This window comes from Heterocephalus glaber, unplaced genomic scaffold, assembly GCF_053883595.1.
Source record: "Heterocephalus glaber isolate CG9 unplaced genomic scaffold, H.glaber_assembly_v1.0 deba00000281, whole genome shotgun sequence".
In the NCBI taxonomy this organism is placed as follows: domain Eukaryota; kingdom Metazoa; phylum Chordata; class Mammalia; order Rodentia; family Bathyergidae; genus Heterocephalus; species Heterocephalus glaber.
This window is the reverse complement of record NW_028258139.1, coordinates 27337923-27357718: the sequence shown is the minus strand read 5'-3', so window position 1 is coordinate 27357718 and position 19796 is coordinate 27337923. Positions and strand designations below refer to the sequence as shown.

General features: G+C 43.3%; 1 protein-coding gene across 1 annotated transcript; it reads right to left on the bottom strand.

Annotated features, from left to right (window-relative positions):
* Positions 1 to 975: 975 nt before the first annotated feature.
* Positions 976 to 1872, bottom strand: LOC106008496 (coiled-coil domain-containing protein 152-like). The gene is made up of 2 exons (XM_013068485.2): positions 1127 to 1872; positions 976 to 1025 (listed from the first exon to the last, which is right to left on the bottom strand). The coding sequence occupies exons 1-2, from the start codon at positions 1839 to 1841 to the stop codon at positions 976 to 978; spliced, it is 765 nt and encodes a 254-aa protein (XP_012923939.2). The 5' UTR covers positions 1842 to 1872.
* Positions 1873 to 19796: the final 17924 nt, after the last annotated feature.

Sequence of the window (19796 nt, the reverse complement as noted above, 5' to 3'; positions counted from 1 at the left end):
TTCTGGGTTACAGAGCTTGAGGAGCTTCTCCCCAGTACTTTGGTGCTGCTAGTGAGGAAGGTTTTGAAATTAGATGCTCCTTGAGGCTTAAGTGGTTATCAGCAAACGCCTTTACAAGAATCAGTTTATCAGCCCAGCACAGTGACACAAGCCAGAAATCCCAGCTACTCGAGTGGCTAAGGCAGGAGGATTACGATTTCAAGGCCAGGGTAGGCAACTTAGAGAGATTCTGTCTCAAAATAAAATAAAACAAAATAGGCTGGTGATGTTGTTCAGTGGTAGACCTCTTGCTTAGAGTACTCCAGGCCCTGGGTTCAATCCCCAATATCACAAAAAAGAGAAGAGGAAGAGGTTGAAGAAGAGTTTATCCAATCCCTTTTTAACTGTAAGAGCTAAACCCCTAGACTCTAAGCAGGTGTTCAAGTGGTATTTACTAAAAGAGAAAATGCCACTTGGACTTGGAAGATCTAGATTGAGATCAGATTTTACCATCAAAACTAATCCCTTCTGTTTGATCATTTCTTCATCTGTGAAAGGAGATGAGTGATTTCTACACCGCCTTGATATGCCGAAACAATAGGTTAGATACACACATGGCAATGTTCCTACAAGTCACTTTCACACAGAACTTAATGGCAGTCTGGCAGCTGAGGAAAGAAAAACTTGATAAAAAAATAAATGCAGTGAAGAAAGAATAAATGAAAAATTCCAAAGTGTTGCCAGCCTGAAGCGTCCCTAAGGGTAAGGACAGTGTTTGGATTGTCCCCACCGTATCTGTAATACTGACTGGTTCCTGCTGATTGCATAGCTTTGGAGGATAAAAGAGTGCATCACCAGGAATTTTTTTTTAATGTTTAAGGCTGTCTCATTTATTATTTAGGATATTTAGGTAGTATACTTGTATTGAAAATGGAAGTGAATTTTTCAATTGCTTTTAAAAAAAGTAAATAGTAATTAATGAACTTACTGTTATACTCAAAATCGTCTACGTTTACAGTGAGAATCTTTGCCAATAGAAAGACACTACTCCTTGGGCCAGGGATTTAGCTCAGTGGTTCCATCCCTTACCTTGCAAGCACAAGGACCCGAGTTCAATCCCTAGTACCAAAAAAGAGAGAAAGACACTGCTCCAAATTGTGAATGGTATTACGAAGAGCTGCGAGCTCTTTGTTTTTTTCTTCTTGAAGATGTTGAAGCTTCCTTCTATAGATACTGTGTGGGGAAATAGTAGCATCTGGATATGGTTTTGACTTAGTCTGAACTCTTGCTAGTTTGGCATCAAACTCCAGCTGTAGTTTGATTATTTCATTTTGCTTTTCTTTTTCTTGATTTATTAACTTTGCATTTAACTCTGAGATTTCCGTCTCCTTTTTCTTTATTAGATCTTTGTGCTTTTCTTCATTTAATTCAACTTTTTCCTGCATATCTTGATAAAGTTTGCTTATTTCTATCTTATGTTCTTCCTCTTTGATTTTCATTTCATGTACAAGTTTGGCAATATTATTCTTATAGTCTTGTTTGTGAGATTTCAGCTTTTCCCTTGTCATATCAGCATTTCTTTTTAGTTGTTCATTTTCAGCTCTCAAATTGTGTTTATATTCAATGGTCTGTTGTAGCCCTTTTATCCTATCATGAAGAGCGGCAGATTCTTTTTTAATTGAGGCTTCCTTTGTTTGCATTACTTTTAATAAAGAGGTACTCTTTTCCAACTGAACTTCCGGTATGTTATTCTTTCCACTGGTTTCTATCATTTTCTTTTCTATCTGTGAAAAATCCTTTATAAGTTTGTCAATATTCACACTGCTAATCTTTTTTGTACATACTTCACTACTTTGATCCATGATTGAATTGCTGTTGTTCCTGGTTCCTCAAAGTCTCCCCTGCCTCAATTGGCAGTCCGGTCCGGTCCACCGCTGACTATTGTCCCCTCCATGGGAGGCAGTTTCCTGGAAAAATGTGCCCCTGCTTCTCCTGGCAGGGTCTGTGTCCTGTCCTGGCATTCCCACCACCAGACTTCCTGACCTCCCCAACTTGGCCCTAGCTCTTTTCAGCATCTACTATTTCATGTCAGGAATGTTTAATGTAATGGAAACGGGTTTCTGAGACAAAGGGGGTGGGGAAATGTAGGGTAAAAAAGTGCACATGCAGTGTAAACTCAGCTCCACAAAGAAAGAAAAACTGCATAGGAGAGAAATTTCAGAGCCCGCGAGGAATATGCAAAACAAAGAGTGGCTTGCTCTAGACAACAGAATAACGCACAATCCTTGTTCTCCAGCCTTTTTTCTGAAATTTCCAATTTTTTTTAACCATAAACAACCATTAAATGATAAACAGAAAAAAGTGAAAAAGTACACCGAGTCCAATTTACTAGCTCAGGTGCTGATCCACCCAGGAGGACCCCAGCGTCTTCAAAGGTTGGGTGTGAGAATGGTAGCTCTGAGCCACCCAACTTTACACCACTGGAGGAGAGGCTGGGCCCTGGCCCGCACTCCACAGCTGTGTTAGGAGCCCGGACTCACTCTCTAGCACCCCATACATGCTGGAAGTCTCACAGTCTCATCATGAGGACTGGTGCAGAGAGCCTCACAGGGAGAGATGGTACCATCAGGGACGTCATGAGACAGGCAAGCCTCGCAGGCCCACTGGCCGAAACCCAAGCTCTTTGTCAAGCAAAGTTGAACTAAGTCTAAAGGGACAACAGGCCCTGAAGGTGCTCGGGCCTCACTTCATCTGTCCCCATCACCTGCCGCCTCGCTGTTGTGCAACCTAGGAACAAATGTGCTCCTGAAATCATCATCAAGAACACATTCTCCATGGACCAAAGGCGTTAAGAGGTAGCCATGTGTGGAGGAATGAGAAGGAAAATGAGGACACACAGACATACTCAGGCCAAGCATTTCATCTGACTTGAAGAGATTTTGCAGAGTGATGAGCTGTTGTGGGCCCAATCTGTAAGCTGGGTGATGCTCAACTTTTTCTTTTCTTTTTTTATTTTTTGGTACCGGGGATTGAACTCGGGACCTTGTGCTTGCAAGCAGGTGGCAGCACCACTGAGCTAAATCCCCAGCCCAATGATACTCAACTTTAAAGTGAAGGTCTGGACCCTACTGTTCCTGTCCTGTCTGTATGTTCTGCTCTGCTTTATGGCCCTCTCTCTCTCTCTCTCCCCCACACACTCTGGTTGTCTATTAACATCATTTATGCCACACTTTACAGCCTGAACCTTCGCAACAGAAAACATCCATTCCCAGGGCTGGGCAAGCACCCGCAGGAGCCAGGAGTAACAATGTATGGAGGAGGAAGTGTGACTTCTCCATACACGCCCTTCCTGCTCCATTGCTGTGGTGGAAAACTACAGGTCTTCTAATGACAACCCTCCTTGCCAGCAAGCCTTTGAAAATAGCCCTGAATCTCTGTTTTCACCACCTATTTTAGCTCTTTTCTGACCTCCCCACACCTATCCTTTATCCTGTATCCTGTCCTCCATAGATAGCCAGAATGAGCTTGCAGAAACAGAAATGAAATCACTATGTCACCCCTCTACTTTAAAGAACTCAGTGGTTTGCCATGACTCTTAGAGCAAAATCTGAACCAACTCAATGGATTGCAAAGAGCATGACTTAAGCAGCCTCTGTGACCTCCTCTTATGGAGTCTCTTGCCTCCTTTACTATGCCTCAGACATACATGCCTAGCTTGCTCCAACCTCCACACCTCTGCTGTCTGCCAAAAGTCTCCTTTCTCCAACCTCCAACCTTCTCTTACTTGGTTCCTACTATACTTGCAGCTTTGGGCCACAGGAAGCTTACTCTTGTCTCCCAGTTTGATTCTCTATATAATATTTGATGTTTAAATGTATTGTTCTTTATAATCTATCTCCCTGTATAAGATGTAAAGCCCATGAGACATTAAGGATACTGACAACTTCATTTAAACCTATATCCCTAGCACCTAGGACATTGCCTGACAACGTCGAGCCTATTTCTTCAATGTATTTTTTAAATGAATGAAAGAAGGAACCAAAAGCTACAGTATTACTGTTCGTTAATGTTCTACCAAGTGCAGTACCCTATCCTACCCACCACAAGTCATCAAAGGGTGAAGAAGAACTCCAAGAAGTGATTCTGAATCCCAACTTACCGCTCACTATGTGATTCTGGACTAGTCTCTCAAATTCTCTGTGCCTCAGTTTCTTCTTCTAACATTGGATATGGGGAAATAGAAACAGCTTCCTCACAGAGTTGTGATGCTGACTCGATGTGTGACTAGGGGTCGGGTGCTGTGAATGGCTTCTGGCGCATAAGTGCTAGGAGGACACTATTGTCTCGATAGCTATAGTAATCACGTTGGCTGTGTTTTATAACAAGAAAGGCTTAGATCTACCACTGAAACAAACAGCAGGATGCAGACCAGAAAGAAAGTCTTGAAGCAGGAAGACTGGCAAGGTAATGAAGCTGGGCCAAGGGAGGTACAGGGTGAATAGAGGTAACTTCACATCATAGAGGTAGAGCCGATAGAATTTAACTACTGTTTAGATATTGGAGAGAAGAGTTAAAGACATGGTGAGGATTCAGACCTGGTCAGTCATGGTGAGGAGCCCAGTCACTCCATCTACCAGCTGCTCTAGCAGAGGCACCAAGCACTAAAATGCACACAGCCTGGACCCGGCTTGAGGACCTCAGGTTCAAACAGGGAAAACAGCAGAGACAAAGAATAAAAGAAGTGATGAGTATTATCCTGGATCTGGGGACAAGGTGATGGGATCGCAGGACAGGAGACAAGTCCTGCAGGCCCAGGAGGTTTGGAGGCATCACAGAAAATGTCTCCACCCCTAGATTTTTTATTGCACCCCTTCCAACATGCTCCAAAATGCTGATGAGGGTACAGAATTATAGAGATGAGAATCAGAGCCTGAAGAGAACCCCTTTTTGCACTTTGGAGCCCCCCTGAGGCTTTCCCATTGATAGCTTCTGATGAACAACCGCTTACCTTCACCAGCTTCTGATTTGAGATAGTGGCCCACATTGAATCCCAGAAATTCTTCTTTCCTGTAACAGGAGCCCACAGCATTATTTCTATGAAAAAGGTGCTCCCCTCTGCCATTAGGAAAAGAGGAAAACCGGGGAACATTTTGCCTCCTAGTCATCCTCCCATAGCCCCACCAAGCATCAGGTCATTGGTGAGAAAGAAACAAAGAGCCAAGGAGTACAGCAGCATGACCAGTGTGGGCCCAACAAGAGTGGAGCCAGGAACCCTAAGAACTGCATTTCCTCTCTAGGCCTGCTGAGGCCACATACCCCCATTCCTGGAAGCAGATGTTCCGAAATCAGGAGCTCGTAATTCTGAAGTTTCCCGCATGTAATTGGTCAGAGTTGAGCTGCCCAGGCACTAAACATAAAGGAAGCAAGAGGACACACTCCAGGGAGGACATTGCGAAGGAGGGAGACTCTCAACCTAACCTTGGCATACAACCTTGGTTCCACAAACAACTGCAATCTGTTCAGTTAAATACTTTCATTTAGCAAAGAAAGGCTTCCTGCCCTATTAGGAGGAAAGAAACTCTATCAGAAATACCAGATTCAAATGATTTCTGGAGCCAGGAGATATCAGTGTACATCATGAACAAGAAGCTGGTGAGGAGCTATGAGAAACCCCCTGAATCCCTACAGAACCCTCTGAAAGGCTCTTGAGCTCAGAAACATCTTACATTCCACCCTTTGGGTGGTAAATTTCTGTGACCCTGCACACTCTATTTAGAACAAGCATTCTCCTCTGGGGTACTGTCGATGTTTGGGGTCACACAGTCCTTTGTTGTACGAAACTGATTTGTTCACCAAGGGGTGTTTAGCAAAATCCCTGAACTGTGTGCCCTGGATGCCAGTAGCATCCCCATAGTTGTGACTACCGATTTTTCAAAAAATACTCAAAGGCAAAACCGCCCCCTTCTCCCATGCACTAAGAAATAAATGCATGTTCATCGCAACAGCAAAGAGGACAGAAAAGGGGACAGCCCTGCGCTAGGAACTGTTGGCCAACACTGACTCGATTCATGTCCACAGCACCTGTTGAGGAGAAATCATTACCCTCCCACCAGTGGGTGATGGAATGCAAACAGGGCCACCTGGTGAATGGGTAGAGAAGTCACTGTTCTGAGGCCAAAAGTGCATCTAGCCCTGCTCAACATCACGCCTCAGGCAGGGGTTGTTTCAGGGGATAAGGTAACGGAGCTGAGGCTCAGGAAAAGCCAGCCTGAAACTCTGTGCTGGGAGCCTCTCTCTAGCTATTTCTCTACCCGGGATATGGAAGATGAGCTGGTGAGAGGCCACAGCCGTCCAGAAGCCACCACAGTCCCATTGATGGTAAGTGGCAAGGGTCTCCACTTGAGCACTGGGAGTAGCAATATAGAATATAAGAAGAATCCTTCAGTGACAAAATTGACAGGATGCATGATTGATTGATTGAACTTTTGGAGGGAAAAAAGGGAAGGAGAATTCTAGAATGTCCAGTATTAACCATAATAAATACTATCAGCTGCTTTGACAAACCATCCAAATATCTCACCAGCTTAACAAAGTCTAATTTCTCTCCCACATTAGTCCAATCAGGTGTTGGTCAGAAGCCCCGAAGATGGTGACGCCAAGGTCCCAGGCCCCTGCATCTTGTGGTACCACCAAGCCCTACATCAGGGCCTGTGGATCAAATCCAGCCGCTGCCTGTATTTGTAAATACAGTTGTACCAGAACACAGTTTAGTCATTTGTTTGCATATTGTCTACAGCTGTCTTTATACTACAGTGGCAGAGCTAAGTGATTGCAACAGAGACTGCGCCATCTACAAGGCCCAAAATATTTGCTGTCTGGCCTTTTACTAAAAACATTGGTAAACCTGCTCTAAGTTCCTCTTTGAGTCATCTACTAAGTTCTGTGTTAATCAGCCAATGAGTAAAAAGAGAAAAATGAGAAAGCCACACAGCAGACTCTAGGAGCCAGCTGTGGACATGGTGCATAACCTTCCTGTGGCCATTCCACTTCCAGTGGTCACATGGCCACTCTTGCTGCAAGGGAAGCTGGGAAACATGGAGCCATAAGTGGCTAAGGGTAAAATCACCAGTCTGTGTGCCACATGCATTGCCTTGGACAAATGTCTCTTTGCTGATTGTCACCCTATAGTTTCCCTAGAATAGAAAATCCCCATAATTCTTGCAAAGTGCTGTAAACAAGAATATCTCACTGTGACACATTAATGACCAGCATAAACTATTGGGCCCTGAGTTTAAACAAATGTATTATGTAGTTGCTAATAGTAGAATAAACATGACCTCAATTAATGAATTTTCTCAGAGCTATATTCTCTTTATTAATTCAAGTGAGATTTGTTAAAGAATGTTTCTAAAGAGTAAAAATAAAAAATCAGTTTAACTTAATAATAGAAAGTTTCAATCTTATCTTCAGTGCTGAGCCAAGCAGAAAGGAAAATAAAGACATAACAGATACCTGCAGGGATCTCATCCTATGCATGAGATATATAAATAGAGAAATAACAAAAGAAGCATTGTGTCTAAGTTCAAAAAAGATGGAACTTATCTTTTCATCAGTTCAGAGAAAAATATACCATGAGGCCTTTGAATAGTTGATATACATTTCCTGGAGAGGAAAAAAGGAACAATCAAATTTATAACTGATTTTAAGAAAAATTAAAATAATAGTGAAAGCTGATTAAACCTGGAAAACGTTTTATACCTTAGAAGTCATCCTCACTGTGTGATCTTCTTTAGTGGCATCAGACACCTGTGAGTTCACGGTCATGCCATTCACCCAGCTCCACAAGATGCAGCACAGGATGTTGCAGTCCATGAGAAGGACAAAGGCTTTGAAACAGGGATAGACTTTTCTTTTTTCTTCTTCTACTTCTTTTTTTTTCTCTCCTGATTTCTCATCCAGGGCTTTTTTACTCTACCACAGTGTCATTACAAGTGAAATAGTTTGCTTTGTCAGACTTAAACTGAGGTAACCACAGAGGACTCCTGATGTGTCACAAAGCAAACAGCAGCCTCAAAATCCTTTCCCCACAAAGGGCTGAAATTCCTGTTGGCTCCAAAATGACCTGGCCAGGGGCAAGGGAAATACAGCCACCGGCCAAATGCTCTCCCCAGTATTGTTCCATCCTGGGTCTCCGGTCTCGAGCCAACATCATAGCAGGTAACAGAAGCAGCCCTGTGAGTGCTATCAGGCCCATCAAGTTCAAGAAATGAATCAGACACCGAGAGTTGAGCCAGAACACAGCCAGCGGCTCCTTGACAGGAACCCTAAGAATACTGGCTCAGTTCTGGGATTAAGCTCCCAGCTCACCACCCCTGATCCGATTTGTCATCTTGATCCATAGGTAGCTGGGCCAGGGATCCCCCAAAGGACAGACGCCTTTGACTCACCTGTGTACACAGTATTCTCTCCATATCCACAGCAGGCGGTCCAGACATGTCTCCATGACATGGAGGAACAGACAACTGTCATGGCCCATTTGAGCCAAGTAATTCCATACAGGGAACTGCAGCAATCATGGGGAACAGTTTGGCAAGGCAATTTCCCTTTGGGTGAGGAATCCACCAGTGGAAATGTGAAACTAAAGGAAGTCTCATTTACCTTGGCTGTAAAGGACAAGTCCACAAACCTAGCATGACGTATTTGCCTAGTCCCTACCCAGTGCAACAATCTATCCTCATCCACTCCAGTTTCTTACACCAATACAAGACTCTCAGCACGTCATGCACTACTGTGTGCCTGGGCTTGCTCAAGATTCCAGTGTCTGCTTCCCCATTTTTCCACTTGACAAACTCCCATTCATCTGCCATACTTAACTGTTGAGGTCAGTTCATCTATGACCATTGCTCCATTGCTCCAAGCTGACCTTCAGCCATCTGGAAGCCACTTTTGCTTTGCAACCACAGCACTTTGTATATATTATTGTTAAAGCATACATCACATTCTGTTGAAATAATCTGTGGTTTTGTCTCACAAATTGGTCTCAGAAGTTGTGTAGACAGTCGTGATGTCAAACTCTTCTTTTACTTCACAGGCACTTACCATAGTGTCTGACATGTAGTAAAATTCACCAAGTGTTTCTTGGAGTTGGTAAATCACAGATCTGACTTGAAAGGAAACTGTAGGGAACTGAAATCCAAGAGTGGGACCCACCACCATGTGCCCATTGGGCCCTGGATGCATCAGCAAGTGGGAGTATTTTGTCTACCTCCCGGGACTAAGTTAGGACTAAGTAGCAAGAAGTTGAGAAAAAAGAGTTGGTTAATTTTGTCAACAGTGAATCAATAAAGACATGAAAGGAATCCATTGTTACAGAGAGATAATTTGAGAGGAAAAAGAAGATGGTTTCAAATCCACAACTGTGGTGGTTAATTGACTAATCATCAGGAACACCCAGCTGAATTGGGTCAGCATGGTTTGGGTGTGGAAGACCTGCTGTAAGGAAGATTGTTCCAGAACGGATAAAGGAGAATGGGAGGGAAGGAAGCTGGGAGGGGCTTCACTGCAACTGCTGAGCTCAGTGGTTTTTCCTCAAAAGAGCTTGGGCTGATTTCTTTCTTCACAGGAGCTTCAGCCTCATCTTCTTCTTGGGCACCTTTCCTGGCTTCCGGTGCAGACCCCTCTGCCTCCGGCTCAGACCCTTCAGTTCCCGGCATCGGCCCTTGGGCCTTTGCAGCACAGACCCTTTCATCAGTCCTGGCGGATCCTTCGGCCTCCTGAGCAGCACATTGCCATGGGCTCCAGGCCCTGGACTGGGTCCTTCTGGTCTCCAGTGTGTGCACAGGCAGATGCCTAAACTCCTGTCCATCTGACTCTAGGAAGTACTGACTAGCAAGAGAAAGTTCTGGCCTTCCCGCCAATGCACTGAGCGAGAAATTCAGATGCAATCCAAAATAGCCAGCACGGGCTCCCAGGCTGAAAGAGAACAGCAAGGCAAGAAGCCAGGAACTCCGTGAAGGAAAGCTGACCTCTCTGCCTCTCCTTTGCTTCCAGGTGCTGTCTAATCAATCACATTCTGCCTCTGCTATTTGTTTATTAATATCTGTATTCACTCAAAGGTGCACATGGCTCTCAGAGCTCAGCAGTGCAAAAGAGGCTCCTTTTAGGTGGATTTGCTCTTCCTGGCCGGTGTTATTGCCTTGGGGTGAGCAAGTGGCCCCTGCCTTAGTTAATAATAGTAAGTGCAGTGGTAACTGTGGTGGGACAGGCAGCAGTGGCTGTGTTACTGAAATGCAGGTATTAGAGGTCACTGGTAGGCAGTCTCCTGACCCACTGCTGGTTCCTCTTCAAACCCACTATTAATGACTTCCCCTCTTTTATCCCATTAATATTTAATAAGGTTTCTAGGCCCTGGGGATATAGCAGCAAACACACTGGCACAATCTCCAACTGCACGTTAATTATTACTGGTGGGAAAGAAAGACAACAGACACGTACACAGTAACCACTTTTATCATGAATTTTCTAAGGACTTGGTATGACAGAAAATGACAAAAAGGTATCTCTATCTTGAGTATTAGTGAAGTGATTATTAATCTGATTTTACCAATAAGGCCATAGAGATCCCAAGAAAATAAATAACTTGTCTGAGATCACACAGCTACACCTTGAGAAAGCAAGGATTCAAGGCAAATCTGCCTGAATAGAAGACACAAAACAGCTTCATGACAGAAGACAGCCAAGAATGAATCTATTGTGCTCTAAGCCTTTATCAGTTTCTTAAGAATAGGACAAAAGTCAGTGTTGCCTGAAATCGTCATAGAAACTTTCACAAGAGAGGAAAAACAAGCTTATCTTGAAGTATGGTTAGGATTTTGTCTGGTAAGAAGGAAGAAATGGATATATATTGAGGGCTTACTAAGTGGTAAGAATTAGGTATGATGTTTTATACTATGGTATTTCTATAAATATTTAAAACTTTCAAATTAACAAATAGCAACTGAGACATTTACAGCTTTATTTTCAGATGAGGAAGCTGAGGTTCAAGGTGGTTAGGTAATCTTTCAAGGTGACATAGTTGGTGAGTGATGACCCTGAATGCAACTAGGAACTTGCATGCCAAATGCAAGGAAAACTAAAAATCCTGGAAGTTTACACTGAGGAATCAGGAGAGGTGTGATCCAGTGGGACAGTAAACCAATGGCGGCATCCAGGGGATATTGGAGGATAGACAGTGGATAGCAGAGCTGAAAGGGAGCTAGAGCAGTTTCTTCGGGCAAGAAAGTGAAAGTCAGAGGTGAAAACTGAAGCCATTTCTGTCTCCCCATGAGGTCACACTTCCAAATCTGGCTCCCCAAGGATGTTTACTTGTATGTTATTGTTATGGCTTGTGTTTAGAAGTCCCCCCAAACTCTCATGTGGCCTGAGATATGGCTTCTTTTTTCAGAAGTGGCTGAATCTAGAGTGTGTCAAGCTGGGATTAAGGGTGGGTGATTACTAAACAGCTACACGTGAGTGACTGGTTTGGCACCGCCCTGATCCTGGTAGTCTGGACAAGATAAAAGGGGCAGAAAGTTGCTTTTAGGTCTTTTGTTGCTTTTGCTGTCTTCTGCCACCGTGAACTGTTGCCCCTCTGTCATGTACTACCCTGCCTTGGAGCCAGCCGAATATGGACTGAAACCTCTACCATCTGTGAGCTAAATAAACCTTTCCTCCATTACCTTTGGGTGTCAGGTACTTTGTCTCAGCAACAAGAGAAGAGTAACTAAGACAATTACCCTAGAATTTGTTGTATCTCTTCTCTGCTAGACTGGGCTTCTCAAGAATACAGACTATGTCACTCTAACCTCTCCATCTCATTGCTGCTGGGCACAAGGTCAAGCACAAAGGTTTCAATTCCCACTGGCAAGGCCATTCCATGTGGCAGATAGACTCTGGTACGCTTAGAACATGGTAGGAAAGATAGCACCAAAGTACAAGTACCCATGCCAGATCACATTAGGGTGGGTTTTGTGAGTGGGCAGAGCCATGGTGGGCAGAATCTGACCCTATGGAAGGGAGAGTGGAGATGTCGCTGTGAAGGTGGAGAGAGCCATCGATTCTACAGAGTGAGAAAGGCAGGGAGGAAGATGGGAACATTGGCTAGACCATCAGGAGGAGAATCACTAACAAAACAGAATACCAGGTGAAGGCTGATTTGAGGCAAGAGGTTTGAAATTAAGACCATGAACGATGCATTTCCTTCCTGGAGTTCCCCTTTAGACATTGCCTAAACTCGGGAACTGGGCAGCGCAGTAATTTAAGGGCAGCTCCCAGGGGTGGATATTTGTTAGGAACACACTAAGGCCCTGGGTTCACACTCCACTACCCTCCACCCTCAAAAAAATAAAAAGAAGGAAGGAAGGGAGAAAGGGAAATGAAGAAAATGGAAACAAGAAATAATGCCTAGTATTTTCAGGGTAGCAAACTATAGCCCTTCAGCCACATCCAGTCTCCAGCCTTCCTTTTGTAAAGAGTTTTGTGGGAATACAGCCACTCCCATTCGTGTAGGTAACATCTGTCTGCCTTCACACTAGGGTGCAGGACTGTTCCAATGACACAATCCAGACAACAAAATCCAAACATTCAGAACCCAGTCCTAACAGCAAGTGCCAACCACGGATGCCGGAATATGCACTTCGGCCACCACCAGAGCCACTAACGGTAACACTGAACTTCTACCTGGGCAGCAAAAATCTTAAACGCTGAGAAGTTAGAACTTTTTACTGCAGGCAATGTAGACCCATCCAAACAGTCTACAACACAAAGCTCTTCTCTCCATTCGCAAGCTCAAAGCCAACCAAGGACTTAACGGTTCCCACTGATGTGGCCCCTGTATAATATGAACCATTGGTGAATGTTTGTTCAGCCAGGTTCTGGTCTGATTTCGATCCACTACCACTGAGGAGCTAGTCTGCCCACTTAGAATATCTCAGCACCACTCTGACTTTTATTACTGTAAAATCCAAGTAAAGGAAATGATCCCACCCACAGATTTGTCATGAACATAAAACAACTTGCGGAACGAACAAAACACCCTGAAAATGTCAGAGATCGTTTATTCACTGACACAACAACACGGGTATTGAGTGCCTGTTGTGTGAAAGGAGATTCAGACAGGAATGAGATCTAGAAAGAAAGATGGCATGAAAACAGTAACACCAAGTCCACATGTAATGCAAAGGAGAGAGAAACTCACCCTGCTTGGGAGGAATCGGCGCTGTCAAGAAGTGAGATCCAGGAGGGAGTTCTCCCAAGGAAGAAAGCTCACTGTGCATCAGAGAAGATAAAGCAGTTTCTACCCAGAGCTGCACAAAGGCCAGAATGGTCTAATGTCAGTGACTGTAGATGGAACCAGGTGAGGCAGAAGAAGCAGCAGTGTGTGCTTCACGTGCTACAATAGGGAATTTGACTTCTATAGAAAGTGGGGGATCACCGCAGGATCTGGCATCTGAGAAACATGGTCAGAGTTGGGGCACAAATGGTCCAGCTGATCAGGCTACTAATTGAGCTTGCATTTTCCCTCCCACACATGACGAGGGGACCAGAGTATGCCGCTGGTCTTGGTGGAGTTTCCAACAGTCTTCCCAGGTGAGCCACGATGCCACTCACAGCCAACCTCCGTACAGCCATTGTGGAAAAGCAGCTGGAGCAGAGACAAGAATGACGGCACATGAAAGGCCCCGGGAAAGGCCCAGGCTTGATCCCTAGCCCTGGGACCCCACCCACAGCAGAAGCAGTGCCCACATCTGTGCCAGGTTGCACATTCTCCAAGGCTGGATGCTCTCCAGGCACAACCTGGGCAGCCCTCTCTGTCCCAGGAGAGAGTAGATAGTGACAAAGACATCGACAAAGGAGGCAGAGGGAAAGATCATCTCCTGATTTGGGCTATACTGGGTTCTCATCTCCACAAACCACAGAGATATCTTTTGCACCTTAGAGGAAAAAAGACTAGGAAGTAACTAATATAAAAGAATTGCCAGGGGAAGGAGACAGTGCTGAAGGTCCTTCTGCTAATGGGACCCCTTGACCAAGAGGGATGGTTTCTCAGGTTTGCTTCTGAAAATTCAGGAAGAGGGAGTAAGGCAAGGTTGTAGTTTGACATGGACGGAAGTCCAAGGGCTCATTGGCACTTGGAGGTGGTGTCAGCAAGTAGGAAAGTATAGGTCTTGTAGGAAGACAAACGTGGGTGTAAACCTGGACCCCAAGCCCAGGGCCCTCTGTTACCCTAGGCCACACACTAAATCTTGCTAAGCCTCATTTTTTACCCATAAAATGAGTAAAATCTTCCAATTAATAATGCTAAGTATGGTATTTAGCATTTTATTTTATTTATTTGGGGGTTTTTGGTACCAGGGATCGAACTCAGGACCTTGACCTTGCAAGGCAGGCGAAGGAACCACTGAGCTAAATCCCCAGCCCTATTTAGCATTTTATCAATTTTCCCTATTATTAAAATCATGCGTGGATTAATACACAAAATGAGTTCCCAGCCATTTATTTAGTCAACTTTATTATGTATAAAAATATTGTGAAATCCACAACAGGAAAGCCTTAATATACAGAAAGAAATATTTAAGGAGATGGTTATACATAAGATAAAATAATTACTATTGAAGATTTTTCAGATGTTTTAATTAGCATAAAAGTTGTTCAAAAACTTTGGTTGAATGGTTAAAGTATTTAGTTAATTTAATACATGATGCAGGCAGATTTTAAGATTATAAATCTGCATCAGACAAAGGAGTTTTACTGTATAAGAACCTTATATAGACTCACAAGATTGAAAAAGTAAAATTACCAAAGGGTTGAAAAAACTCAAAAAATATCATGCCACTGCTTATTTCTCAGTTATGATTATTATATTATGGTTATGCAAGACACTGATATTGGAAAACACTGGGTAGAGGGTCTATGAGAATCCCACTACTTTTCAATTTTATGTAAGCTCAAAATTGTTTCACAATGAAATCTAAGAAAGGATGAGGGCAAGGAAGGAAGGAAACAAGGGAGGGAGAAGAGAGAAAGAGAAAGGACTCCAAGAAGAGGAATTTGAAATTACCCACAAGTATATGAACAAAGCAATTTTCAAACCACCCACAGTTGTGTAAACATAAACACAGACCTCAGCGCTATTCACTACCATGTTAGAAAACACTTTTATACTCATAGCTTCTCCAATGGGCTGGGTGTGATGAAATGAAGTAATTCATGTAGTTGCTCAAAATGTGCATTTATTAACCTTTCTGGAAAGCTGCTTTTCAGTACCATTAAAAGCTTTCTAAGTATCTGTATATTCTACTCCCTGAAATCAGAAACATCAGTCACAGGCAAAGATTTTTTTATAGGAATGTTTATTATACTATTATTTGTATAATAGCAAAAGAAGAAGAGCGGGAGGAAAATAATATTTAGCAGGGGAGGAATATCTAATAACATGGGCCACGCTCTCTTTTTTCTTTTTCTTGCAGTGCTGGGGACTGAAGCTAGCCTTTGCTAAGTCACTAGCCCCAGACTGGGCTCAAACTTGCAAGCCTCCTGCCTCAGCCTCCTGGAATGCTGGGATTATAGACATGCACTATTATGCCCATCTCATGGGGCCTATTCTTGATGTAATTTTAAATAATCATAGTAAAAGCATATTAAATGTAATTCTGGCCTAATATTAGATTAAAGGTCTATATATTAGACAGATATAGATAGCTACAGGAATAAATCCAGATCTAGATTAAAGAATGAAGGGAAATTCACCAAAATAGTATGTGATTATTTCTGCATGGTTATTTGTGTACGTGAAAAGAGACTGCTTACAAGAAAATGAAATTGCACTCTTATCTAACTTTTAAATAGCAAAAAATGGGAGAGCCAGTTTCTGATGAAAGAATAACCTTAACACACTGAGAGAACACCATGCCCGCTCTGCCGTTGTACACATGGAGAGGGTGAAGTCTGGGCCCAGAGATGGGCACAGCTGAATTAAAAGCCAGGTCACAATAGCACAGGAGTTATGCGGGAAACTGAGTTAAAAGTGTTCATTTTTATATTGCTCAAGAGCATAGAATAGGTACTACATTTACACTTTGTTACCATAACACATGTACTTAAAAAGGTAGTTAAATACTAAAAACGCATCAAGAACATATAGCTATCAAATAAGTAGAGAAAATGAAAAGAGAACTGGAAAAAGAATCCTAAATCAATCAAAGTGAAATCGAGAAAGAACACAATGTAAACAAACATAAGACAACCGGAAAGTACAAAATCACATTATTAAAATACGGCCAAACACACCAGTGTCTTAGTCTGTTCCGACTGCCATAACAAAATTCTGTAGCCTGTGTGACTCACATAACAGAAATGTATTCCTCACAGTGCTGGAGGCTGCGAATCTGAGATCAAAATATTTGGATGCTTTTACCATAAAGCAATGATAAATATTTGAGGAGATGCATATGTTTAACCTGACTTAAACCCTACACAATGTACGCATGTGTCAAATACTATGAGACACCTCTCAGAAAAGTGCAATTTCTTATGTTTTTGTGTGTCCATTTAAAAATAATCTTAAATTTTAAAACTTCACCCAATTGCGGGTGCAGGTTTGGGCTCTGGTGAGACTCGCTTCCTGGCTTATGCACAGCCACCTTCTCTGAATTCTGGCCAGAGCGCAAGCATGTTGAATGGTACCACTCACAGTCAGTGTGTGTCTCCCTTCTCAATTTGCGGGCCTACCTGCCAATCGTCTTTGGAAACACCCCAGAGACACACCCAGAAGTGCGTGTTACTAATGTCCCGGGTGTCTCTTAATCTGCTCAAGTGGCAATCGTGATTAGCCACCCCAGGATTCAGAACGACAAGAGTGAAATGACTACTATGAATGTATTTATATGAATCTCACTTTGGGGCATATCATAATAATATCACAAGTCAAATGCTGGCAACTCAGATACTGCAACATATTAAAATAAGAACCTATCAGGATGAATTTGTCTCTCAAATGTAAGTTTGGCTTCATATTAGAAAATGGATTTATTGATATTTATCACATTAAAATATTAAAATAGAAAGCCATACAATTATCTGAAAATATATGTAGAGTATTACACAAGATTCAACATTCATACATAATAAAATAATATACTTAATAACCTCAACCAAAAATAAATCTGAAATCCCTCAAGCAGATAAGACCCTTCAGTTAAAATATCACAAACAAAATACTGTAACCACCTTAAATCTCATGCTGAGGTGCTGAAGGCTCTTTGTTTCACTTTGCTTTGTTTGTAATGCCCTACTCCACCTCTGAAAAACATCCTGGGCCCCTTATAGTTGAGATACAACAAGACAAAGATGTCCCACATCTTTTCCCCTATTCCATGTAGGAAGAAGAAAAGAAAATCACTTATGTCCAGATTGAAGTTACTGGGAAAGTTTAGAAAGATTCCTGGATCCACACACACAGAGTGAAGGGAGGACTGAGACTTTGCAGAGGGTGAAGTGTGTGTACTTTTCCCCCTTCTGCCTGTCATGGTTTGCATCCTGAGTGTCCCCCCAGACCTGTGAGTGTGGAGCCCTGGTCCCCAGATGGCGGCACTGTGGCAGGTGGCAGGACCTTCTCGAGGGAGGACCCAGTAGAAGGAAGTCAGGTCACTGAGGACACGTTTAAAGCAGGAACGGGACCTGACTGTCTTTATGTTTCCCTGGGCCTGAGAACAGATCTCCTCTCCTCGGTACACACTGCCCTTGGGATGTACTGAGCCACCACAGGTCCAAAGGGTCAGGGCCATGTGACCATGGACTGATCCCTCTAAAGCTGGCATCAAAGGAAACTTATCCTCCTGTTTAGTCAATTTTCTCAAGTAACTTTGTCACAATGATGGAAAGTTAACATGTTTCTGCTGGGCATGGTGACACACGCCTGCAATCCTAGCACTAAGGAGGCTGAGGCAGGAGAACCATCATGAATTCAAGGTGAACCTGGGGCACACAGTGAGTTCAAGGTCAGGCTGAACTGCATAATGAGACCCTGCCTCACCGCCCCCCTCAAAAAGAAAAGTAACCTGATTATGTTAAGGTCGTTATTTTAAATCCTGGAAATTTTTTATCAAATAAGCCTTAGAAGAATATGAAATGTGGAGCAGACCAGCTAGAGATCTTGTGGCCTGGGAACAACGCGGTGGTAAGTTTCTTGGTTTTTGTTTTTGTTTTTTAATTCACGTGTGGCACACTTGGAGCTGAAGAGAGAGGTAACCTGGAAACAGTTTAGACAAATAAAAGCCCCCCAAAGACTAATATCTCTAACCAAAGGACCAGGAAGGAAAATTCATAGCAAGGCAAAATCTCTTAGACAATAACTGCTGTCCTCCATCAAACCCTGTAGAAACATCAGTAACCCTACCCAAACCAGTGCCAGCAGCAGCCGGGCAGGAAGCCGGGATTTCCACACCCACCAGCCTGTGGCAAGACCCGACCCAGTCCTTGCTGTCAGTAGACAGCTGGTGAGGGGCTGGATTACCCAGAGACCCTGCAAGATTGAGGGGCCCTGGTGCCGGGTGGCATCAGAGAACGAGTGGAGCCCAGACTTTCGCCGCTGCCCAGCCACCCTGGACCGTCCCTCTGCGCCGTCAGTGGAGAGCAGTCACAAGCCCTCCTACCTGTGGGCAAGGAGGCACGAGCACAGGCCCATGGGGACCAGAACAGCACCCCCAGCAGTAACAGAAAAACCCTCCCTCCCTTTGGGTGTCAGCCACGGGGAAGTATCTGGGTGACAGGGCAGCAGCCCCTTCCTCTGCCAGAGAAGTCTGGGAGGCCAGCTAAAATAAAATTTGGAGTCCATAATACTGAAAATGCCTCCGTTTCAATGAAAAAAGTCACTTATCATACAAAGAACAAAACACATTTCAACTCAAGTGAATAAAATAGATAATCAATAGATGCCAACAGCAAGAGGACGAAGATGCTAGAATTATCTCACAAAGATTATACAGCAGCCACGGAACATGTCAGCGAGGAAACACATATATGCCAGAGTCAAACAAAATGTCTTAGGAAAGAAATTGAAAGTCTCCGAGAAAAGAATATGAGGTATAAAGAAAAACAAAATGAAAAATTTTGAACCTAAAGGTAAAATAACCAAAGTCTTAAATTCCCATGGATATGCTCAATAGCGCAGTAGAGAGAAGAGAGAAAAGAACTGTGAAATTTAGGTAGAAAGTTTCCAGTGCCAACGAAGAAAATAAACTGGGTTGGGAGCAGAAAACAGAGCCTCCGAAGTGTAAGGGAAGACCTCATGTTCATGCCACGGGGTAGAGAAAGGTGGGAGAGAGCAAGCTGAACAGGAATTCAAAGAAATAATGGCTCAGTGCTTCCCAAATGAGGCCTAAGGCATGCACTGATTCAAATACTACACAGACTATAAGCAGGGTAAATCCAAAGAAATACACCCCAAGACACAGGAGACAGCTTTTGGGAAACTGCAGGCAGAGAAAAACATCTTGAAGGCAGTAAGAAAGAAATGACACATTTCTTGTGTGGAAAAACAATATAAATTACAGCATATTTTTCCACAGAAATCATGTAGGCTAGAAAGAAGTGACTGAGTATTTTTTCAAGTGCTGAAAGGAAAAAAAAAAATTCTCAACTCGAAGTTCTACATCCAGCAAAAGTATTACTCTGCAATGGACAAAGTGACATTCTCAGAATAAAGAGAAAACACGAGCATTTTGTTGTTTTGTTTTCCTGGGAGTTTTTTTCTTTGTTTGTTTTTCGGTCACCAGAGCTAC

Coding starts and splice junctions, on each gene's coding strand:
- LOC106008496 (XM_013068485.2), bottom strand. CDS start 1,841: ATGGATCAAAGTAGTGAAGTATGTACAAAAAAGATTAGCAGTGTGAAT. Junction 1,026..1,126: donor TACCATTCACAATTTGGAGC/AGTGTCTTTCTC, acceptor GGCCCAAGGAGT/AGTGTCTTTCTATTGGCAAA.